This window comes from Cucurbita moschata, unplaced genomic scaffold (assembly GCF_002738365.1).
Source record: "Cucurbita moschata cultivar Rifu unplaced genomic scaffold, Cmos_1.0 Cmo_Scf00008, whole genome shotgun sequence".
In the NCBI taxonomy this organism is placed as follows: domain Eukaryota; kingdom Viridiplantae; phylum Streptophyta; class Magnoliopsida; order Cucurbitales; family Cucurbitaceae; genus Cucurbita; species Cucurbita moschata.
Window position 1 is genome coordinate 3,760,112 of NW_019268524.1, and position 19,977 is coordinate 3,780,088.

Here is a 19,977-nt window from a genome sequence, read left to right on the forward strand (position 1 = left end):
AAAAAAAAAAAAAAAAAAAAAAAAAAAAAAAAAAAAAAAAAAAAAAAAAAAAAAAAAAAAAAAAAAAAAAGAATATACGAATAGAGATGAAAGGGGGTCAGCGGACCTTTACGAAGTTGGGAATTACTCCTGGAACTAGACTCCATTCGTCACCGATGAGCAGCAATGAACTTAAGTCGTCGGTTTATTATTAAGTAAACAATTGGAATCAGAATTCAAAACAAATAATAACAAGGGATCAATGGATTTATTATCCAAATTAAACAAAGGAGTCAATTGAGACGAATAATGGAGGAGAAAAAGCAAGAGACACGGAATGAAATGATTAGAATTAGAACTCAAATTTAAACCCAGCTTTCCCAAACAGTTCATGCGCCTCGGTTTTCCAAATTCTCAAAGAACCAAACTCGTCCTTCAGCCCACTCCAACCGATCAAATCCCAAGAAATCCACGATTGCAATCAAGCGTCCGCTCAAGTTTTGCAGAAAGCGATCACGATCCACCTCCGACTGCCAAATAAAACATAAAAATCTCCCCGATCCGTCAATATAAAATCCAGATCGAACAACAAGAATCAAAATCCAACGAAAAATAGAGAGATAAACGATGGCAGTCAAATTCTCGTGAACGCAAAACACTTTCCGCGCAACTGAGAGGATACTTAAAACCAAAATTATAAGCCCTCGTTCTATTTATAGAGAGATTGAGAGAGAGAAAAAAAAAAGTGGTTCTTCTATATGGCAACACATAATCGCGTGCATGAAACGAAGACACGTGTCATGTTATTATTGGTCCAGCAAGGTCGGCGGGAGAGAGTATTATGTACCGCCAAATTTTGGCGCGTGGGCTTGAGAAAATTAGAAAGGCCTTGCCTTGTTTCTCGGAAGGCGAAGCTTTTTTTGGGATAATTATGGAATATTGTCAGAATAATTTTTTTAATTTTTTTCTAATTAATAAATATATGTTTTATTCCCACTTGTTGTGAGATATATATATATATATATTTTTTTTTTCAATTTGATGTATAATAAAATGTTAGTATTCATATATGGGTTAGAATAAAAATAAAAATAAAAATAAAAATAAAAATAAATAAAAATTATATTATTTTATTGTTTAATAAAAATTGTCGGAAATCAAAATTGTAAGCTCGTTATATATTATGATAGAGATTATCGAGAACTAAAATATGAATCTCGATATATTATTATTACTAAAATATGTCTTTAATATTTTAAACTAATTAAAATGAATTATCAAATAATATATCAATTTAAAATGATTTTATTTTATTATAAAATGATTTAATTCTAAAAAATATATGGGAAAAAGAAAATTAATTAAAGTGCATTAACAAATTTAGTATGTGTTGTTATGGCTCTTATAAAAATATGTTTACTTTTTTTCTTTATTAATTTAATTAAAATTAATTTAATTGATTAATCGAGTTTGATTTTTAAAAATAAAAGGTAAAAACCACATTTTTTTTTAATTTTTAAAACCAAAATTTAGTAAAATCTAAGTTAAACAAAATATATTAATAAATAAACATAATATTTACAACTGTATTAATATAAACGATGGCAGTAGAAATTTCGAATTGATTAGATTGGTGACTCGAACAACCTAAATAAAGTTTATAGCTTAACCCGAAAAGGATCGGGTTGGGTTGGATTCAATTGTCGAGTCGTTTTATTTTTTAATCATTTAAAAAATCATACTTATTTATGATAAATGTTATATTAATAATTAAAATTTATAAAAACTCAAATATCAAATAGTCACACGTCATAAAACATCAAGAACACCGGTTACAAACGTAAAATATTAATATTCATAACAATCTTAAGAGTAGAGTTAGATTGTAACCCTATTTTCGGGTTAGTTAGATTGACCCGACAAAACAAAAAGTCAACCCGTGAATCAATATAAATTTATGATTTAAAAAAAATTCATTTCAACCCGACCAAATCTAACCCAATCCAATCTTTTAATTTAGGTTGCAAACCTCGGGTTTGTTGGGTCTTCGGGTTATTTGAACATTCATAACCTAAAGTAATCCAATTTGGTATAGAAAAAAACCATATATTTATAAATTCATGAATGCTATTTTTCTCGTTTGAGTTGGCAATATGTCGTTTAAAATATTATACTCTTAATTTTTTTAATAATACTTCAAATATTCTTTTATTTTTTAATAAAAATAATTATATTTGGTAGAATTTAAATATTTTGTTTTGAAATTTATAACTAGAGTCAACCAGATAAAGAATTGGTTAATTAATAAGATTCGTATAGAATTTCACTTTTTTTAAAATAATAATAATAAAAGACAGGATAATACGAATAACGGCTAAAAGGGAACATTTTCAAATTGAAATTAAATAGTTTTCCCATTATGAATTTCATTATTTTATGATATTTTTTTTAATTTTATTTTTGCAAAAATTATTGTTTCATAATTTATAATTACTTGAAATTTATATATATTTTTATATTATTTGAAAAGTCCGTATGGACTTATAGCGTTATATAAACGTGTTTAATTGTTGAGACTCGTTTTAAATATTAGAGATAAAGTTTTGGGTTGCGTATTAGGGCATTATTATTTATTATTTATTTTATTTATTATTATTATTATTATTTAAATATTTTGTGGAATCAAAATTGGATTTGGTGACCTCACCTCTCTTCTTGGACTTATTTTTTGTTCAAAAAGTGACCAACTTTGAATATGCCAACAAAATTCATACTAATATTAATTATATATTTTTAATAACAAATAATTCAATTTTAAATGAATTTATTTTTGTTCAAAAAGTGACCAACTTTGAATATGCCAACAAAATTCATACTAATATTAATTATATATTTTTAATAACAAGTAATTCAATTTTAAATGAATTTATCTATAAATTTAAATTGGGTTGAAAAAAAATATTATAATGAACTTGTGCTCTTGTTGAGAATTGAACTCAAGACCTCTCGCTTACGAAACAAGTGCTCTAACCAACTGAGCTACAAGAGCCACTTAAAAAAAAGATGTATCGAACGCTGAAATGACAAAAATATAAATAATCGAACCTAATTTAACATTATCACAGTAAATCTTATTTTAGTCACTAAAATATTAAATTTATTTTAGAGTTTTTTGAAACTTTAGAAAACGATCTATCAATTTTTATTTTGGATTAACCAATTATATTCTAAATAGTAAATAGTCCATTTTTTGAATTTACGAAGGAAATAATAATAATAATAATATTTATTTTTTCGTTGAGAATTGAACTCAAAATCTCATTTTTTGCAAATTAATTTTTACCTTTATATAATTTTTAACGGGAGTGGCCAATAGGATGGCTCCACGTGGAATCTCTAGAATGATACTCCAATAATTACATCGGTAACCCACAAATTATTTATTAATTCTAAAATCTACCCCTCTTACATAATTAAACTACTAAAAAACTACATTTTAATTTTATATAATATATCAAAAATATATATATTTTTTTCAATATTTTAATATATGTTTCCAAAATTTAAAGAAAAACAGCTGATCGAATGACTGAGATGTTCGGTTTTTCTAAGACGTAGATTTGAATTTGTCCGATCGATGTAATATAATATTACAAAAATAAATAATTAACGCTTAGTTCATTTTAAGCTTAAATATAAGATTACTGTATAATTATTAAAAAGAATAACAGCGATCTTACTAAGTGGAAAGTGGACTCTACGATTACTCGTAAGCTATTAAAAAAAACTATTTACAAAAAAGTCATTCCAAATAGGCTCGGGATGAAGCTGACTCGAAAGTATTGTGGTGCAAAGGTAAATTATGAAAGAAATAAGGGTCGAAGAGGAAACCATTAAATCTAGTTTGGGCCTTAGGCCCAAGGAGAAATTGTAGCCTGCGGTAGACACCAAAAAAAAAAAAAAAAAAGAAGAAACGAACCAAAAAGTCAACACTTAAGACCTTTAAGAGTAAATATAACCACCTACTCCAAACTAAACCCTCCATGAGTTTTAGAACCTCAAAATTCTTGATTCCGAACCAACACACCAAATGGCTCTCAAGAGTTTAGGTTCATGTAGCTCGGGTTCAAAGTCTTATAATAGTTAGTACGTTGATAATACAAAAGTTTTCGAAGTTCTTTTTTTAAACGAACTTACCCAGCTCAAGTAAATATAACCGACCCTGAACTCCAAACGTAGGTTTCAAAAACCTCCCGAGTTTTCGACTAAAGTCAATCAACTCCATGAGTTTTAGAACCTCACGATTCCTAATTCCGAACCAAAACACCAAATGACTCTCAAGAGCTTACGTTTTGTAACGACTCGGATCCACCATTAGCAGATATTGTCCTCTTAGTGCTTTCCCTTTTGGGCTTCCCCTCAAGGCTTTAAAACGCGTCTGCTAGGGGAAGGTTTCCACACCCTTATAAATGATGGTTTGTTCTCCTCCCCAACCAATGTGGGACATCACACGTTTACGTAGCTCGGGTTCGAAGTCTTATAATAGTTAGTATGTAGCATATAATCGGAGCATTTTTCGATATCAGCAAACAAACTCAAACAACTAATCATAGGCTAAGTCTATGAGTCCTATGAAGTGAAAGAAAGGAATAACATCTGTTTAGCATATTATGAAATCTCAAAAGGGAAGGAATTCAGCCACAGAAATAACAAGGAAAATTTATGAATTAACAGCACATATTCTGTACAGAATGTCAGCAGAAAAACCAGTGGCAATGAGTCATGGTAACTAATGATTGGAAACCTCCCTTTCTGTTCTATTATCAGCCACTGATGTCTATTCTCACCCAACAACACCAACGGTCTCTGTTTATCTTCACTTTTCCCTCTGACAGTTAAAATTGTCTCTCTTTTTTCCTCTCCATCCAAACAGGAAAAACAACAGCAGCAGTAGACTCAATGGACAAAGTGTTTAGATAAGCAAAGAAAGAGATTTGGGTCGAGTTTAGTACGTCAAATCCGAGATTAAGAAGCGAAAGTAAAGGCAATGATTGAGCAAGATAGCTCCAAAGTAATTGAGTTTTACCAAATTGGGATTCTAGCTGGTTGGTTGGTTGGCTGGTCTTTTTCTTCTGTCAAGTGGGGTATGGATGAAAACGACCAGCAGTTTGTGGGCGGTGGTGGGGTGGGGCGGGGCGGGGCGGGACGGGGCGGGGGTCAGACATGTATGGCCATGAAAAAGAAGACATGCCATCATCAAGCAAGTTGGCAACAGATGGGACCAACTTTGTGAATCTCTTTCAGAACTCCCAACACTCAAGAAAAAGATAGGGATAAGATGTTAAAGCTATATACAGAGCTGTCAATATGCTATACCCATTTAATGAATGGCTCTTGTGTGTTTATCTGCATATATGACTAACTCATCTTGTGGGTCCATTTCATCATTTCATCCCCATCCTCTCTCTCTCTCTCTCTATATGAGGTCCCACGTCGGTTGGAAAGAAGAGAGTGAAAACTTTTCTCTAGTAGAGGCGTTTTAAAACTATGAGGCTGACGGTGATACGTAATGAGCCAAAGCGGACAATATGTGCTAGTGGTGGACTTGGGTTGTTACAAATGGTATTAGAGCGAGACACTGGATGGTGTGCTAGCGAGGACATTGGCCCCCAGGGGGGTGGACTATGAGATCCTACATCTATTGGAGAGGGGAATGAATCATTCCTTATAAGGGTGTGGAAACCTCTCCCTAATAGACGCGTTTTAAAGCCGTGAGGCTAACGACGATATGTAATGGGCCACAGCGGACAATATCTGCTCGCGGGCAGCTTGGGTTGTTACAAATGGTATCAAAGCTAGATACTAAGCGGTAAGCCAGTGAGGATGTTGGGCCCCCAAGGGGGGTGGACAGTGAGATCCCACATCGGTTGGAGAGGGAAACAAAGCATTCTTTATAAGGGTGTGGAAACTTCTCCTAACAAATACATTTTAAAATCTTGAGGTTGATGACGATACCTAACGAGCCAAAGCGGACAATATATGCTAACCATGGGCTCACGCTGTTTCTCTCTCTCTCTCTCTAGGCACCCACCCCACATACATACCTACATACATAATCTTCTTTATTCTCTTTTCTTTTCTACCTTATCTTTTCCTAGTTCCTAATGGAAGTAGATCAACAAAAAAGCACAAACCCAAGATCCATGTAAAGAAGCAGACATGTAGCAAAAACAACATGATATCCAAATCAACTTAGATTGAATTCATTGACAATGTAAGGGATATTACAAGAACAAGGAGCTTAAGCAGCTGCTCAACTCATCATTTAGGCAAACACATACTGATTGATCTTATTTCGTAACCGTTTCTCGACAAAAAAATTGTTAAATACCTGGAATTGCAAGATCAAGAATCTCGAGTCTTTGTCTCAATATACAGATCAATGAAAGCATCCATCACTATATGAACAATGATATGTAATATGGTAATGGAGTTGGAAGGCATATAAGTTGTGTACTTGGAGGCAAGGAGGCAAGAATCTGTATCAGATATACACAAAGGACAACAATCATGGTTTCCACCATATCTAGAAATGATGCTCTGAGGGACCATTGCTAACTGATAAACATGCATAATTTCTCTTGTCAACCTGTTAACATCAGCAAACCAAAAAGACTGTCACGGAGAGCTACGTGACCGAGCGACACTTGCGGTATCAGGTTCAAAAAGAGGAAGACTGTTCTAATTCTGTAGGTATATGTACCTATCAATTTGACTACGGTGCATTTAGACTCGAGACTACGATTCGTAAAGAGAGTGCCACTAGGAAGGACGGGACCTATTGGCCGACAACTAGACCGAGATATTTGAAGGGTATGGATTTAGATGATTTGCTACCCTTTATAGACCGAAAAAAGGTTGGTGCCTATTGAGAAGATTGGCATTTTATGAACTCAATTGTTTCTTATAACCACTCATTATGTCCAAGATTGGTATATTCCACAAGGAAAGGTTCACAAACTTTCAACATGATTCATGCACTTCCTCCCTCTCTCTCTCTCTCGTTTTCTTTCCCTCTGCCCCAAACACGAGACAGGACGATAACTGGAATTACTTTATGGCTGACACATATTGTAATGGCTCAAGCCCACCCCTAACAAATAGGGTCCTCTTTGGGCATTCTCTTCAAAGTTTTTAAAACGCGTCTGCTCGGGAAAGGTTTCCACATCCTTATAAAGGGTGTTTCGTTCTCCTCCCCAACCGATGTGGGATCTCACACATATAAGCATCGATTACTGGAAAAGAAGTTGTATACAGGTAATATTAACGCTAAACGCTCGTCAATGATTGGTGAGACTTACCTAAATTTCCGTTTACGGTATCATTAGTTATAGGTCCTCCAGCAGGGCCAGGTGCTGCTACTGTTTGACTCTGTAAAACTGATGGGGGACAAAATCTGAAGACATTTATGGGCTGCAAAACAAAACAAGCTCTGATTAGTCCGAGCCGTTACAGTTTTCAAACAAACCAACAACACAACCCGATCTCGAACCTGTGAGGCCGGTTGCATATGGTGGAAACCCATTAGACGAGCATACTGCTCTTGCAAAGCCGGATTCTGCATCTGATTTTGATAATTCATGGGGTTGAAAATTTGAGGTTGGCATATCATAGGCTGATTCGGCATTGGAGCCACTGAAACCGATTGATCAACAATTGGGACCCGAGGTAATTGCATCGAGTTGTGAATTGAAGGCATTGAAGGTTGAGCCAAACCGATTCCCATAGCCATCCGAGACATGTAATGCTGAACGCTCGGAAACATCATCGGCGCCATCCCACTTCCCATCCACATTACCTATTGAACATTTAGCAATTACAACAAAATTGTGGCTTGTATTGTATGTAGAATTCTTGGTTAAACTCATACCTGTAGTTGTAATTGAAGTGACTTCAAATATTCAATAGCTTCATCGAGCATAGAAGCTTTGTCCGTCTGTCACAGGACTACTTAATACAAGATTCACGGAGACCGAAAATTTTCAAGTCAACCAAAGAAAGGGAACTGATACCTTATTACAGTGAGGTATGAGCTCTTGAAGAGCTTTCATCTTTTCATTAATCCTCTCCCTTCTCCTCTACATTACAAGTGACTTCTAATCATAAGATTCAAAAGAAAAAAAGACTTATAAATGGGGAACTTTTGATATCATACCCTTTCCGAAAGGTTATGAACTTCAGCGACACGAGTTCTACGTGAAGAACCGGATCGAGGAGCTGTCCTGTTTCCCTCGGCAGATTCGAGTTCAGCTGTCTACAAAATGTTTTGTACCCTAATGTTCATATCTAGAAAGCATAATCAATGAGCTTCACGATTGATAAAACGCTTAGTTAGTAGTTATACCTCGCTTTGGCACTCGGATTCTTCTCTATCTCGACCTTTTCGTTTGTTGCTATTACCTCCAGTAGATTGTCCAATTGTCCTATTTCTATCCATACTACTTCCCGAACCGCCTGACGACGAAGTGGTTGTTGGATCCATCGTCTCAGTTTTGTCTCTCTCACTTTGTGGAACCATTTTTCTATTATCTTCCTTGGAGAGACCAGCAGATAAACCAGCATTTCCAAAGCCACTGGTCGAAACTCGGCTCACATCAAGGTCGTTCGGATTCGGAACTTGATTGCTTCCACAATGGCTCGAACCAACAGTCATTGCCGAACAATCTCTACCCTCTACCTGTATCAAGTTTCCACACTCCCTCCCTCCATTTGATGATCCCAAATCACCCTTCAACGGCACACAAACTCGAGAAGAGTTCACCATTTCCCCTAAATCTCCTAAATCCTTGTTCGACCGTGTCGAATCCGGACACTGAAACCTCGGAGGAGGCATCGAATTCGTAAGAAACTCCGCAAGACCTGTCGGATGTTTCGAAGTAGTATCAAAAACACCAAATCTAGGATGTTTTCCATCATGTTTGGTAGGCTGCTCAACAATCTCAATAGGATTAACAAGCGGTAATTCAGAGAAAAAATTAGAACAAAATTCCTTTTCAAAGGAATCATCTACTGGATCTTGTATCCAAGAAACTGTTTCATCTTCTTGAATCAAACTACTCGAATTCCCACAAGAACTCCTGCAAACTGGCTGATTCAGCTTCTGAAACTGCCCAGATTCATTAGATATCAAATTTGATTTTCTACCCTTTTGGCTCTGTAAAACAACTTGCCCATTTCTCCATAAAAGCTCCACAAGTTCTTCATGTTCATGTCTGCAAAATCCCCACCCAAACTTAAACACAAGAACACAAAAAACCCACAAAATTTAGCGCGCGAGCGAGCGAGAGAGAGAGAGAGCCAACCCTATTGATTTCTTATGGATGGTTGGAGGAAGATCGCCCTCAAAATTCCAATCCGGAAAACAAGAATTCATGGCTGTTTCAAAGCGAAAAAACCCACAAAATCTCGAATAAGAACAAATTATTCTACTAAACCCACACGATTTAGTTGATCGATCGACCTAGAAAAGTAATAATTAATAAAGAACTACTCGGATTAAGCAGAAGACAGAGAGGAAAGTCCAAATCAACCAATATTTAATGGCAGTTTAATGAAATAAAGTACTTAATTAACGATCTAAACAAGGAAATCATTAGAAAACGCCATAATCCAACGTTTCAAGAATTGTTTGTCTAAATTTGGAAAACTAAGCCACAAACCAAATCGATTATTTTATATTATCATAAAATGATTAAAGAATATAAAAAAGGTTGAAAAAAACTCGAGGAAATTAAGCGAAAAGAGCTCCCAAAAGGGGAAAAAAGCAAATAAAAATGAAAAAAGAGAAAAAACCTGAAGAAATCCCAAATTTTCGCTGGAAGAAGGCTGGAAGTGGAAGTGGAAATGGAAGTAATGGAGGCAAGTGAGCGATGAACCAAAAAGCATTTAAAACCAGTGGTGAGGGAAAGGGATGTTACACACAGAGGTCAGAGCAAAAGATTCGGTACTATAAGCAATACGAAGGAGCAACAATGGAGGACACGTGGCGAATGAACAATGCGTCTGTGATTTCCTTGTAGGACCAACAGGGGAGCTTCAAGATCAATTTCTACGGAGGAGGCTTAGCTGACTGGGTTTTGGCTTCATATTTATTTATTTAAATTTATATAAATAAATAATTTATTTTATTTTATTTTTCAATGATGAGATGGAGAGAGATGAACAACTCATCTGCTGATTTTTAGCCAATTGGATAATTTTTTTTTACGTCAAAATATCATTTTAAACTTTTTTTGTTGTATTTTTCTTTTTAGAAAGGGAAATATGTGGTTATTATTTTCTATTTTTCGGGTTATTATTATTATTATTATTATTTTGTAAAGATTATAATCATTCTAAAAAGTGGGCCCCACAGCTTGACTTATCGAAATATAATATTAAAAAAATGCCTAAAAATGATAAATTAGAAAGATCGATTAGTCGGACTCATGGAGTTGAAGAATATGCTCCTCCAAATATGTTAAACGAGCGCACACCAAGCAAGCATGATAACTCGTTTTACTTGCTCGACGAACCCATGTGAACTCAAAGCCTTGGGAAGAAAATACGACAAGTAGAGCTTTCTCGATAAAACACATTATTCCAAATTGCGAGACGGAAAGGGTACTCAAAGAACAAATGATTATGACATTTAGATAAGACAAATGAAGTAATCAATCCGTTGAAATAAATGAATTGTAGGGACCAACCTATTGCATGTTGCTACTATGAGATAATGAATACTTTGGACTATTCCCTCCAAACCGTGTCTACTCGAGACACTTCTACCTTGTGAGGTTTAATAATTTCACACTCACGAGCTACAAAAAGTTGACTAGATCGATTTGAACACCAGATTAATAGATCCTCTCGAGATATGCTAGACTGAATATTATGCAATAGACATGGCCAAACCAATACCCTTTAACATTCAAGGATCAAGGGTAAACTTGTAATTTAACCATTAAAAAAATTATAGAAATAAAAAAAGAGAAATTAAGCTCTAATATTTCATATCTATTGATCAATAATTTAGAGCTTTTCAACAGGAAAACCAATAACAGGTTTGATTTCTGAAGCCAAGGAGCGAAGTTCATCATTTTCTTCATTGGAGATTCTCCAACCCAATGCACCTGCAAATTCAATAGCTTGTTCTGCATTTTTGGCTCCCGGGATCGGCACGACGTTTTCTTGTGCTATTAACCAGTTCAACACTACCTGATGAGAAATAACGTTTCCATTTTCACTAAATCTCTTCTATTGTAATATAAAAGACAAGACCGAGATGACAGATAAATGAAGAAAACTACGAGAATGATATCAATATGTACAGTTAGCTATAGACCAACTCGAGAAGAAGAAATCAACTAAAGTGAAGATATGTTCTCACCCCATAACTTTATTTTTCTTACAACTTTCAAGTCGTGTCACGAATGATATCGATACGTAGAATTAGCTATAGACCAACTCGAGAAGAAGAAATCAACTAAAATGAAGATATGTTCCCACCCCATAACTTCATTTCCTCGCTACTTTCAAGTCGTGCCATAAAGAATGCGAGTCACCACAATTTGACACACAAATGAATAATTCTCGAGTCGGTCTATAAGTTTCAAAATGTTACATTTTATTCTTGAGTTTCAAGTTTAATTTTCATTTGTTTTCTAGATTTCAAAAGGTTACATTTTACCCTTCGTATCCCGTTTTCTCTATTAATGTTCACTTTTAGTCTGTAGTGTTAAACTTTACGTTAATTAAATGTATAAATACTTGAAGTATAAGGATTGAAGTATAAGGATCAAATGGAAACTAAGCTCAAAACTCAAGGGTAAAAAGTTAAAATGTTAAAGTCTAGGGACCAAATGAAAATTATACTCAAAACCCAAGGACCAAAAAAGTATTTTTCCCGAGATTGCCTGTTACGAAGCTCAGAACAACGACCTATATGCATAGAGTTATGAGCTTCAACCGAGCAAGTTCGGCATATTTCAACGTCAAATTAAGAGGCATAGACGACAAAGAAGAGATAACAACCATCAATGCCCCGACCTTGACCTAATCTCAAACTAATGTTCAAATGAACTTTTAAAACTTAACTCAGAAAGGAAAGGAAAGGAACTAACCTGTGTGGGAGTTTTGTTGTAGTTCTCTCCTATGGCGCGTATTTGGTTCAATAGGGGTTGGAGCTGCATAATAAACACATGCTTTAGAATAGAGTGACATATTATGTTATGGATTTGTTCAAACTTTTGAGAATCTCGACCTTTGTTAAGAACTCTGGAGTGTAGATTCGACCTCGAGGGCCAATTGGAGGATTTTCGGGACTGTACTTTCCCGTTAGAACGCCTACATAAATTCCCCGTTAAGAGTATCAATCTTAGAGAAGGAAGATGGAATAAACAAACAAAACAGTCATTTAATTCAAATTCACCTAGCAGATATGGTTCTGTTTGGGCTTTCCCTTTTGGGCTTCCCCTCAAGGTTTTTTAAAATGTGTCTGCTAGGGATAGGTTTCCACACCTTTATAAAGAATGCTTCGTTCCCCTTTCCAACCGACATGGGATCTCACAATCCACCCCCCTTTGAGGCTCATCGTCCTCGTTGACATTCGCTACCCTCTCCAATCGATGTGAGATCTCACATCCCAAAACCGAAAATTCATAAAGAAAACTGTGCGCAACATGGAAGATCCTTTCCTATCTGCTCGATGCATTAAAGTCGGCTCAAAGCCAAAATAATACGATATCCGAAACAACCTGGATGGACTTACCTTGAGCAATAGGAGAATAAGCAATTAAGGTGATTCCAAGTTCGTCGCAGGTAGCCTTCACACCGTTCTCTTCTGGTAATCTATATATGAGGCTATAATTCACCTGGTTTGAAGCTAATGGAATACCTCTTTTCTTAAGCTTCTCGTGAGCATCTCGAAGTCGTTTCTCTGAACAGTGAAACCGTACAGAGTGTTCAATTTCAAGCATAAAGAAGAAGAAAAATCACAGAAAGATTTCTACTAACCTAAAGTCGTACCGTATACATAACGTAACCGTTTTATGCGAAAACAATCATCTGAAACATATCCACAAAACATTACCATGGACTATGTTTCAAATGATTATTTCCACATAAAACGGTTACATTATGTATACAATAGCGACTTTAGGTAAGTAAAAATCTAGGGTCGTTACAAAAAGAACCGCTCTCTCTCTGTCTATTTCTCACACACAGACGTGTTTTACCGAAGGGTTGACTGAGCTTCTTATTAGTTATTGAAAAGACAGAGCTAGAAGATACCGCTGTAATTTGAGACGCCAACCGCTTTCACAAGTCCCTGCTCAACAGCATCTCCAAGACCATCAATATACCCTGAAAAAGAAGTTTTAATGAACAGTTTATGAACTGAATAAGTTCATGGAGTCAAATGTTCAGGAACTTCAAGTTTTAGATGTGAAGAACCTTCATTTCCCCATATTCCAGGCCTGCAAACCAAAATCAATGAGTTAGGAACTATCTAGTCAAAGCTACTAGTAACAGAAGGCCATTAGAAGAGTCAACAAGTACAGACCAATGGAGTTGATACAGATCGACTGATTCGAGACCAAGGCGAGAGAGGGAACTTTTAAGGGCGCTTATGACACTTTGACGACCAAACCTCCATGGCAAAGCTGCAAATTTCGTAGCGACTGCAATGTCAACTTCTGGATCCTTCTCCTTCCTTTCTTTAATAAATCTGCAGCAACGTTGGGAAGTGTTAGAAGGACATCGATAAGTGTATTCGTATATGGGGAGGGGTAAAAAGGGGAAATCACAGGGGAGTTGAGAGGAGAGAAAATGTATTTTCATTTCAAGGAAAGTAATAGGTGTAAGGGAGAGGTTTCATGTGAGATCTCAAATGGTCCCGAAGGGAGGTGAATTGTGAGATCCCACATTGGTTGGGGAGGAGAACGAAGCCTTTTTTATAAAGGTGTGAATACCTCTCCCTAGCAGACGTGGGGTGTATCAGAGTCAGACACCAAGCGATGTATCAGCAAGGAGGCTGAGCCCCGAAGGGGGGTAGATACCAAATAGCGTGCCAACAAAGACGTTAGGCCCCGAAGGGAGGTGGATTAGGGGGCCTACATCGATTGGAGAAGGGAACAGTGCCAGCGAGAACGCCGGCCTCGAAAGGGGGTAGATTATGAGATCCCACATCGGTTGGGGAGGAGAACAAAGCATTCTTTATAAAGGTGTGAAAACTTCTCCCTAGCAAACGTGTTTTAAAAACCTCGAGGGGATCTCGAAAGGGAAAGCTCAAAGAGGACAACATCTGCTAGTGGTGGGCTTGGGCAATTACAAATGGTATCAAAGCTAGACATCGGACGATGTGTCAGCAAGGAGGCTGAACCCTGAAGTGGGGTAGACACCAGACGGTGTGCCAGCAAAGACGTTGGGCTCCGAAGGGAGGTGGATTAGGGTGTCCCACATCAATTGGAGAAGGGAATACTGCCAGTGAGAACGCTGGCCCCGAAGGGGGGTGGATTGTGAGATCTCACATCGGTTGGGGAGGAGAACGAAACATTCTTTATAAAGGTGTGGAAACCTCTCCCTAGCAGACAAATTTTAAAAACCTTGAGGGGAAACCCGAAAGGGAAAACCTAGAGAGGACAATATCTGCTAGCATTGGGCTTGGGCTTGGGCTGTTAGATTTCATTTCGAGAAGTCATTGGTGATAAAAGTAAGGTCCCCTTGAAGGCCGAGGCTAGGACATAAACCGGGGTAGCTTCTAATCGGCATTTCCTGCCTTTTTCCGAATACAATTCCATTTGGCTAGAAACTTTTACAGGCACATAGCAAGTGGTTGTTTCAAAGACATTAAATCAGAATCCAAATGTACCTTCCTAGAAGAGTTTCTGAACTTATAGCACCTAACGCGAACTGCCAAAGAATAAGATCATTACACTTCAATTAGCTAAGATCTTTCATGGAACATAAAGACAAGAAGTGAACATAATTCAATCTTATATCCCACCGAGGAGCCATAAACTTCAGCGGTATCGACAAAGGTAATGCCACGGTCAACCCCGGCATCAAACGCAGCCTTAGCAGCCTTCATCATCCTATCTGAATCACCCCAAACAAGAGACATCAAACATGTTCATACTCTACCACTAATGAAACCATTAAGTCAATCAAAACATTAGTTACCAATGTCCAAAATCAAAATCAGGAGGAAATAAACTACTAATGAGCCGTTCCATACTGATCTGAAGACTCTACAGAGACTTCTTGGAATGGCTGTTCAGATCACTAGGAAGAACTTTATCCCCATGAGCTGTTCTATAAGGTTTATCACCATGCAAGAGCTTAAAACCAATTTGCTAGCCGCGGGCTTGAGTTGTAACAAATGGTATCAGAGCCAGATACCGAACAATGTAACAACAAGAAAGTTGACACGAAACGGTGTGCTAGCAAGGACGTTGGCCCGAAAGGAGTGGATTGGGGTGTCCCACATCAATTGGAGAAGGGAACAGTGCCAGCGAGAACGCTGCCCTGAATGAGGGGTGGATTGTGAGATCCAAATCAGTTGGGAAGGAGAACTAAACATTCTTTATAAAGGTGTGGAAACCTCTTCCTAGCAGACACGTGAGCGGAATCTCAAAAGGAAAAACCCAAAGAGGACAATATCTACTGATTATTTCAAACCGAAAGGAAACCTTGAGCTGTTCTATAAGCTTAAAACCAATTTGCTAATTGTTTTTACAAGAAATTTTAACAAATACACCATAGAACAGAGAACTAATCCAACAAATTTTAGGAAACAAGCAGATCATGTGTTCATATAATCATCATTTGAGTATCTAAAAAAACGAACAGAAAACAGAGACCAAATCTAACTCAATTCATCAAACAACTAGCTACCATTATTCAGCCAAGAAATTAACAATCAATCTCAAAAGGATTTCAACATATTCAAATTTTTGGGTATAATTTGAGAGTAGTTTCAGAAACTCACCATCCCATTCAAAGTTATTCCAGTAGCTGTTGTCTCCCCAAGACCAAGCTCCAATTCCCAGCCTAGTAACCTTCAGTTCAGAACCGCCCAACTTCACCTTCTCTTCATGTGATGTCAATGTGCCATAATCCTCAGAAGCCACAGCTCTCGGTCTGTAAATTCTACTGCGATTCATCGGCAAAAATGAAAAACAGGCGTAACTTAACTGCACCGCCATGGCTACGGCAACGCGAAGTTCAAAGAGAGCCTAATCGAAGCTATGGAAGAACCGATTAATGGCGGAAGTAACTCAGAATTCGACGGAAACTCGAATCACAGAAGAAATGTGGGCTTGATTTTTCATTTCCATATAGGGAAATGGTTGGCCCAAAACCATTTGATCTCGTACTAGAACACGAGATTTCTATTAAAAACACGTAATTCGTGGTTGAAATCGGCATTTGAAATCTTGAGACGTGGCCGTGGAATAAAAATTAAAATTAAAAACAAGAAGAACTAATTTTAGATAGGTTCAGGGGAGGTGTTCATTTACGGACCTGCGCTGCCCGTGCCCCGTTCCCTGTTTCGACCCCAATTTTGCTTATATATATATACATAATAAATTAAATTAATAATTTACAAATAAATTTTCTAAACATAATATTTTATTTAAATAAAATTTTAAAAATCATGAATGGAAAATATTAAATTAAAAATAAATATTTCAAAAGTTTATTAGCTACCAAGTCAAAGTAAAAAATTTATTAAATTTTAGCGGTTAAATAGATATAAATTTTAAATTTTATTTATAATTTAATATTTTATTTATTGACATTAAAATTTATTAAATATTTTTAAAATTTTAAGACTAAATAGATATAAATTTATTTTTTGTTGGTAGATATCATGTTCCAAAGCAAGACAAGATTAAGTTTGGTTTTTATATTTAATATTGTTTTTTTAATTTATAAAATATTTTAATATTGTTTTTAATTTTGACATGTATACGTAATCTATACGCATTTTCTTTTCTTATATTAAAAAAAACATGTGACAAAAAATTAGCAATTTAGAGATTTATTAAAAAAAAAATTAAATTAAAAACAAAATATTATATATAAAATTAATGTAGGTTTGAAATTTTAATTATTTTTAATAGTTAAAACAAAATATTATATATAAAATTAGCAATTTAATCACTTATTATAAGAAAAATTAAAATTTTAGAGATTTATTGATTTCTTCGATCCTTAAAAGTTCAAAAGTATCGAACAAATCTTCGAACAATATGCTCGTAATTAGCAACGAGAACGGGTTTCTATCCAAGGCCAGGGACGCACCTATCTAGGGCACAACGTCGGACCACATTGTGGAATATATACCTCGTGTGTTGTTCTCTATCGCCCCTTTTAACATCCATCCTTCCCTCAAACAAAGATATATCTCTCCGAACATAATCTACTCAACTTAATAAGGTTGTTCTTCATCGTTCTATCTAGCTATATTAACCTTATAGAGCTCTAATTCCTTACTATTCAAGTCCTCTTTTAGTTCGACATGAGAATTTGTTCATCGAGGATTTTCAGTTCTCTGCTATACCAACTGAGCTATCCCGACCATTTTCAACACGTTAGACTTATTTTCATACCAGATTTGAACCGGTGACCCGAGAATTTTCAATCCTCTACTCTACCAACTGAGCTATACCGACCATTTCATTTCATTTCCGACACATTATACTTATTTCCATACCAGATTTGAACCGGTGACACGAGAATTTTCAATCCTCTACTCTACCAACTGAGCTATACCGACCATTTCATTTCATTTCCGACACATTAGACTTATTTCCATACCAGATTTGAACCGATGACACGAGAATTTTCAGTCTTCTACTCTACCAACTAAGCTATACCGACCATTTCATTTCATTTTCGACACATTAAACTTATTTTCAATAGCAGATTTGAACCGGTGGTACGTGTGTTTAAATTTAGGGTTTCATCTAAAAAAGACATTCCAATGTTTTTATATATTCATTAATTTTCATATATATTATTTAAGTAATGAATAATTAATTATTAGCTAATCATTGATGATAGATTTGGTGTGCCTTTTTAAGTCAGCAAAATATAAAATTGATTAATTAATATTTCTCCTTAAAGCCATGCATGCAAACCCTATCCTAAGCCCTACATGTTTTATTATTATTATTATTATTATGGTTTTAAAATTTTCTTTTTCAAGAGGAGACTTTTAGTTACTGTTTTTTCTTTTCTTTTTTTACTGTTTAATTTTTTTTTTCTTTTTTTACTGTTTAATTTTTTTACCACTCACTGCTTCTAGCAACAGATAAACACAGTTAATATGGGAAGTTTTTTACTGATTCAAATAAACACAGTTAATATGGGAAGTTTTTTACTGCCCCAAGTAAGAGAAACATAGAGTGAATTATGGTAGTCTTGAAATTACTGCAGGAAAATCACTTGAAGTAAAAGAAAGAACCCTTGAAGTAAAAAAAGAGGCAGTAAAGGAAGTTTTAGATACGGGTTTGTCCGGAAACATACATACCTTTATTTTCCGCTGCATCGTGTAATTTACGTCATTGCTCTTCGTCCTGCTTCAATTTGTCTAGATGTGATTCAAGCTAGCTCAAGTCACTAAATACATTGAAAAAAGACAAAGAAACCTTTATCCTTTAACCAAAATAAGTATAAACGAAGGAATTTTATTATTATTATTTTTTTTTTTGTAATTTCTCGTTTATAACTCTTTTTTCGGATTCCGACCACCCGGCCTCTAAGTTGAGTACTAGAATTTTTTGAAAAATTTAAACTACCTCAAACAAGAGAGATAAAATAATTTTTTTTTTTTTACCACTTCAAGTAAGAGAAATATATAGTGAATTATGGAAGTTTTGAAATTACTGCAAGTAAATGGGAGAAAACCCTTGAAGTAAAGAACAAGCTAGTAAAGGAAGTTTTTCGATCGGGACAAGTTTTACGAGATAAAAACTTCGTAAATCATTAAAATCACTGTAGTATTAGATTTCTTTGTAAAAAAATCTCAAACCCGAGGTCGATAGAGAGGATACTAGAAAGTTGATGGATCGAGTTCTACTTAATGTAATTTTCCTCGTTTTTTCTTCTTGTTATTATATATAGTAAACTACTTCAAAGAAGTATAGTAGATAAACAAAAGGGTAAAAAACCCTTAAAAAAAAAGAAAAAAAAAAAAGACAGAGTTAGACATACACTCAATAGTAGACTTTAAACTCGTATTTTCTTTCCTTCGTAACCCTAAACCCTAATGTATAATCCCCGAACCCACATCTCTGTCCTCTCATAATGCAAGTACGTATAATTACGCGGCGGGCGCAACGTCGACCCTATCATCGTCATCATCGTCATCGCCGCCATTCTCCAGATACACGCAACACCGAGCCACGTCACCGTGGGAGACGAAGCGGGTGGAGAAACGGTCGATTTGCAAGGAAACAACCACCATTTTGGAAGGGAGAAGAGACAAAAGTAGAGACAATTCAAAGAGATGTGTGAGGAAGATGGGAGGAAGGGGAAGAGGTATTTATAGGGTTTTTTGTTGGGAGGGGACAGATCTTTATATATTAGGGCAGATTCTTGAGAGCTTTTGTGAGTGGCGGAAAATAAAATAAAATATTTTATTTATTTATTTTATTTATTTTATTACTTTTTATTTTTATTTTTTATTTTTTATTTGGGAGAGAATTGGATTTGGGTGGCTTCTATTGGTTTTGGGGAATGCATATGGAGGGAGGTTGGATTACACAATTCAACACGTGGAGTAGGTAGTCCATGCACACTCCCAACTCCTACTCTCACGTGTGTCTCATTTTACACGTTGGATTATTATTTTATATATATATATTTTATTTTCATGTAAAGGGAAAATAGATTGACCATGTGTGATGGGTAGTTTTCTTTAACGATTTTTCGATGAGTTTCTAGAACTAT

General features: G+C 35.6%; 3 protein-coding genes, 2 long non-coding RNA genes and 1 other non-coding gene across 6 annotated transcripts in view; all 6 read right to left on the reverse strand.

The window, feature by feature from the left end:
• Window positions 1–666, reverse strand: part of LOC111445809 (probable polyamine oxidase 2) — a 5,414-nt gene extending 4,748 nt beyond the window's left edge. Inside the window, exon 1 of the mRNA XM_023084316.1 lies at window positions 107–666. Coding sequence (XP_022940084.1) covers window positions 107–146 — 40 coding nt within the window. The 5' untranslated portion in view covers window positions 147–666. The remainder of the gene's footprint in view (window positions 1–106) is intronic.
• Window positions 667–2,954: 2,288 nt separating this feature from the next.
• On the reverse strand, window positions 2,955–3,028 carry TRNAT-CGU. Its single transcript has one exon. It is a non-coding gene; the product is annotated as a tRNA-Thr (tRNA).
• Window positions 3,029–3,715: 687 nt separating this feature from the next.
• LOC111445821 lies at window positions 3,716–4,404 on the reverse strand. The gene is made up of 2 exons (XR_002710922.1): window positions 4,230–4,404; window positions 3,716–4,018 (listed from the first exon to the last, which is right to left on the reverse strand). It is a non-coding gene; the product is annotated as an uncharacterized LOC111445821 (long non-coding RNA).
• A 1,811-nt stretch (window positions 4,405–6,215) lies between these two features.
• On the reverse strand, window positions 6,216–9,971 carry LOC111445806 (transcription factor PIF4-like). The gene is made up of 9 exons (XM_023084307.1): window positions 9,832–9,971; window positions 9,342–9,414; window positions 8,384–9,251; window positions 8,195–8,293; window positions 8,052–8,117; window positions 7,910–7,975; window positions 7,532–7,837; window positions 7,341–7,452; window positions 6,216–6,628 (listed from the first exon to the last, which is right to left on the reverse strand). The coding sequence occupies exons 2-9, from the start codon at window positions 9,410–9,412 to the stop codon at window positions 6,624–6,626; spliced, it is 1,593 nt and encodes a 530-aa protein (XP_022940075.1). The 5' UTR covers window positions 9,413–9,414; window positions 9,832–9,971; the 3' UTR covers window positions 6,216–6,623.
• An 888-nt stretch (window positions 9,972–10,859) lies between these two features.
• LOC111445810 (uncharacterized oxidoreductase At1g06690, chloroplastic-like) lies at window positions 10,860–16,511 on the reverse strand. The gene is made up of 10 exons (XM_023084318.1): window positions 16,007–16,511; window positions 15,023–15,114; window positions 14,888–14,928; window positions 13,580–13,744; window positions 13,471–13,493; window positions 13,309–13,380; window positions 12,788–12,955; window positions 12,281–12,363; window positions 12,141–12,203; window positions 10,860–11,235 (listed from the first exon to the last, which is right to left on the reverse strand). Exons 1-10 carry the CDS (start codon window positions 16,221–16,223, stop codon window positions 11,050–11,052), a joined length of 1,110 nt encoding a protein of 369 aa, XP_022940086.1. The 5' UTR covers window positions 16,224–16,511; the 3' UTR covers window positions 10,860–11,049.
• Window positions 16,512–18,340: 1,829 nt separating this feature from the next.
• On the reverse strand, window positions 18,341–19,537 carry LOC111445819. The gene is made up of 2 exons (XR_002710921.1): window positions 19,240–19,537; window positions 18,341–18,645 (listed from the first exon to the last, which is right to left on the reverse strand). It is a non-coding gene; the product is annotated as an uncharacterized LOC111445819 (long non-coding RNA).
• Window positions 19,538–19,977: the final 440 nt, after the last annotated feature.

Excerpts from the sequence above, each read along its gene's own strand:
- LOC111445806 (XM_023084307.1), bottom strand. The coding sequence starts at position 9,412 with ATGAATTCTTGTTTTCCGGATTGGAATTTTGAGGGCGATCTTCCTCCA. Across the intron at positions 7,976-8,051 it reads TCATACCTCACTGTAATAAG|ACGGACAAAGCTTCTATGCT; the intron begins GTATCAGTTCCC and ends GTCCTGTGACAG. Across the intron at positions 7,838-7,909 it reads CACTTCAATTACAACTACAG|GTAATGTGGATGGGAAGTGG; the intron begins GTATGAGTTTAA and ends AATGTTCAATAG.
- LOC111445810 (XM_023084318.1), bottom strand. The coding sequence starts at position 16,223 with ATGGCGGTGCAGTTAAGTTACGCCTGTTTTTCATTTTTGCCGATGAAT. Across the intron at positions 12,204-12,280 it reads CTCCAGAGTTCTTAACAAAG|CTCCAACCCCTATTGAACCA; the intron begins GTCGAGATTCTC and ends TTTATTATGCAG. Across the intron at positions 11,236-12,140 it reads ACAACAAAACTCCCACACAG|GTAGTGTTGAACTGGTTAAT; the intron begins GTTAGTTCCTTT and ends ATTTCTCATCAG.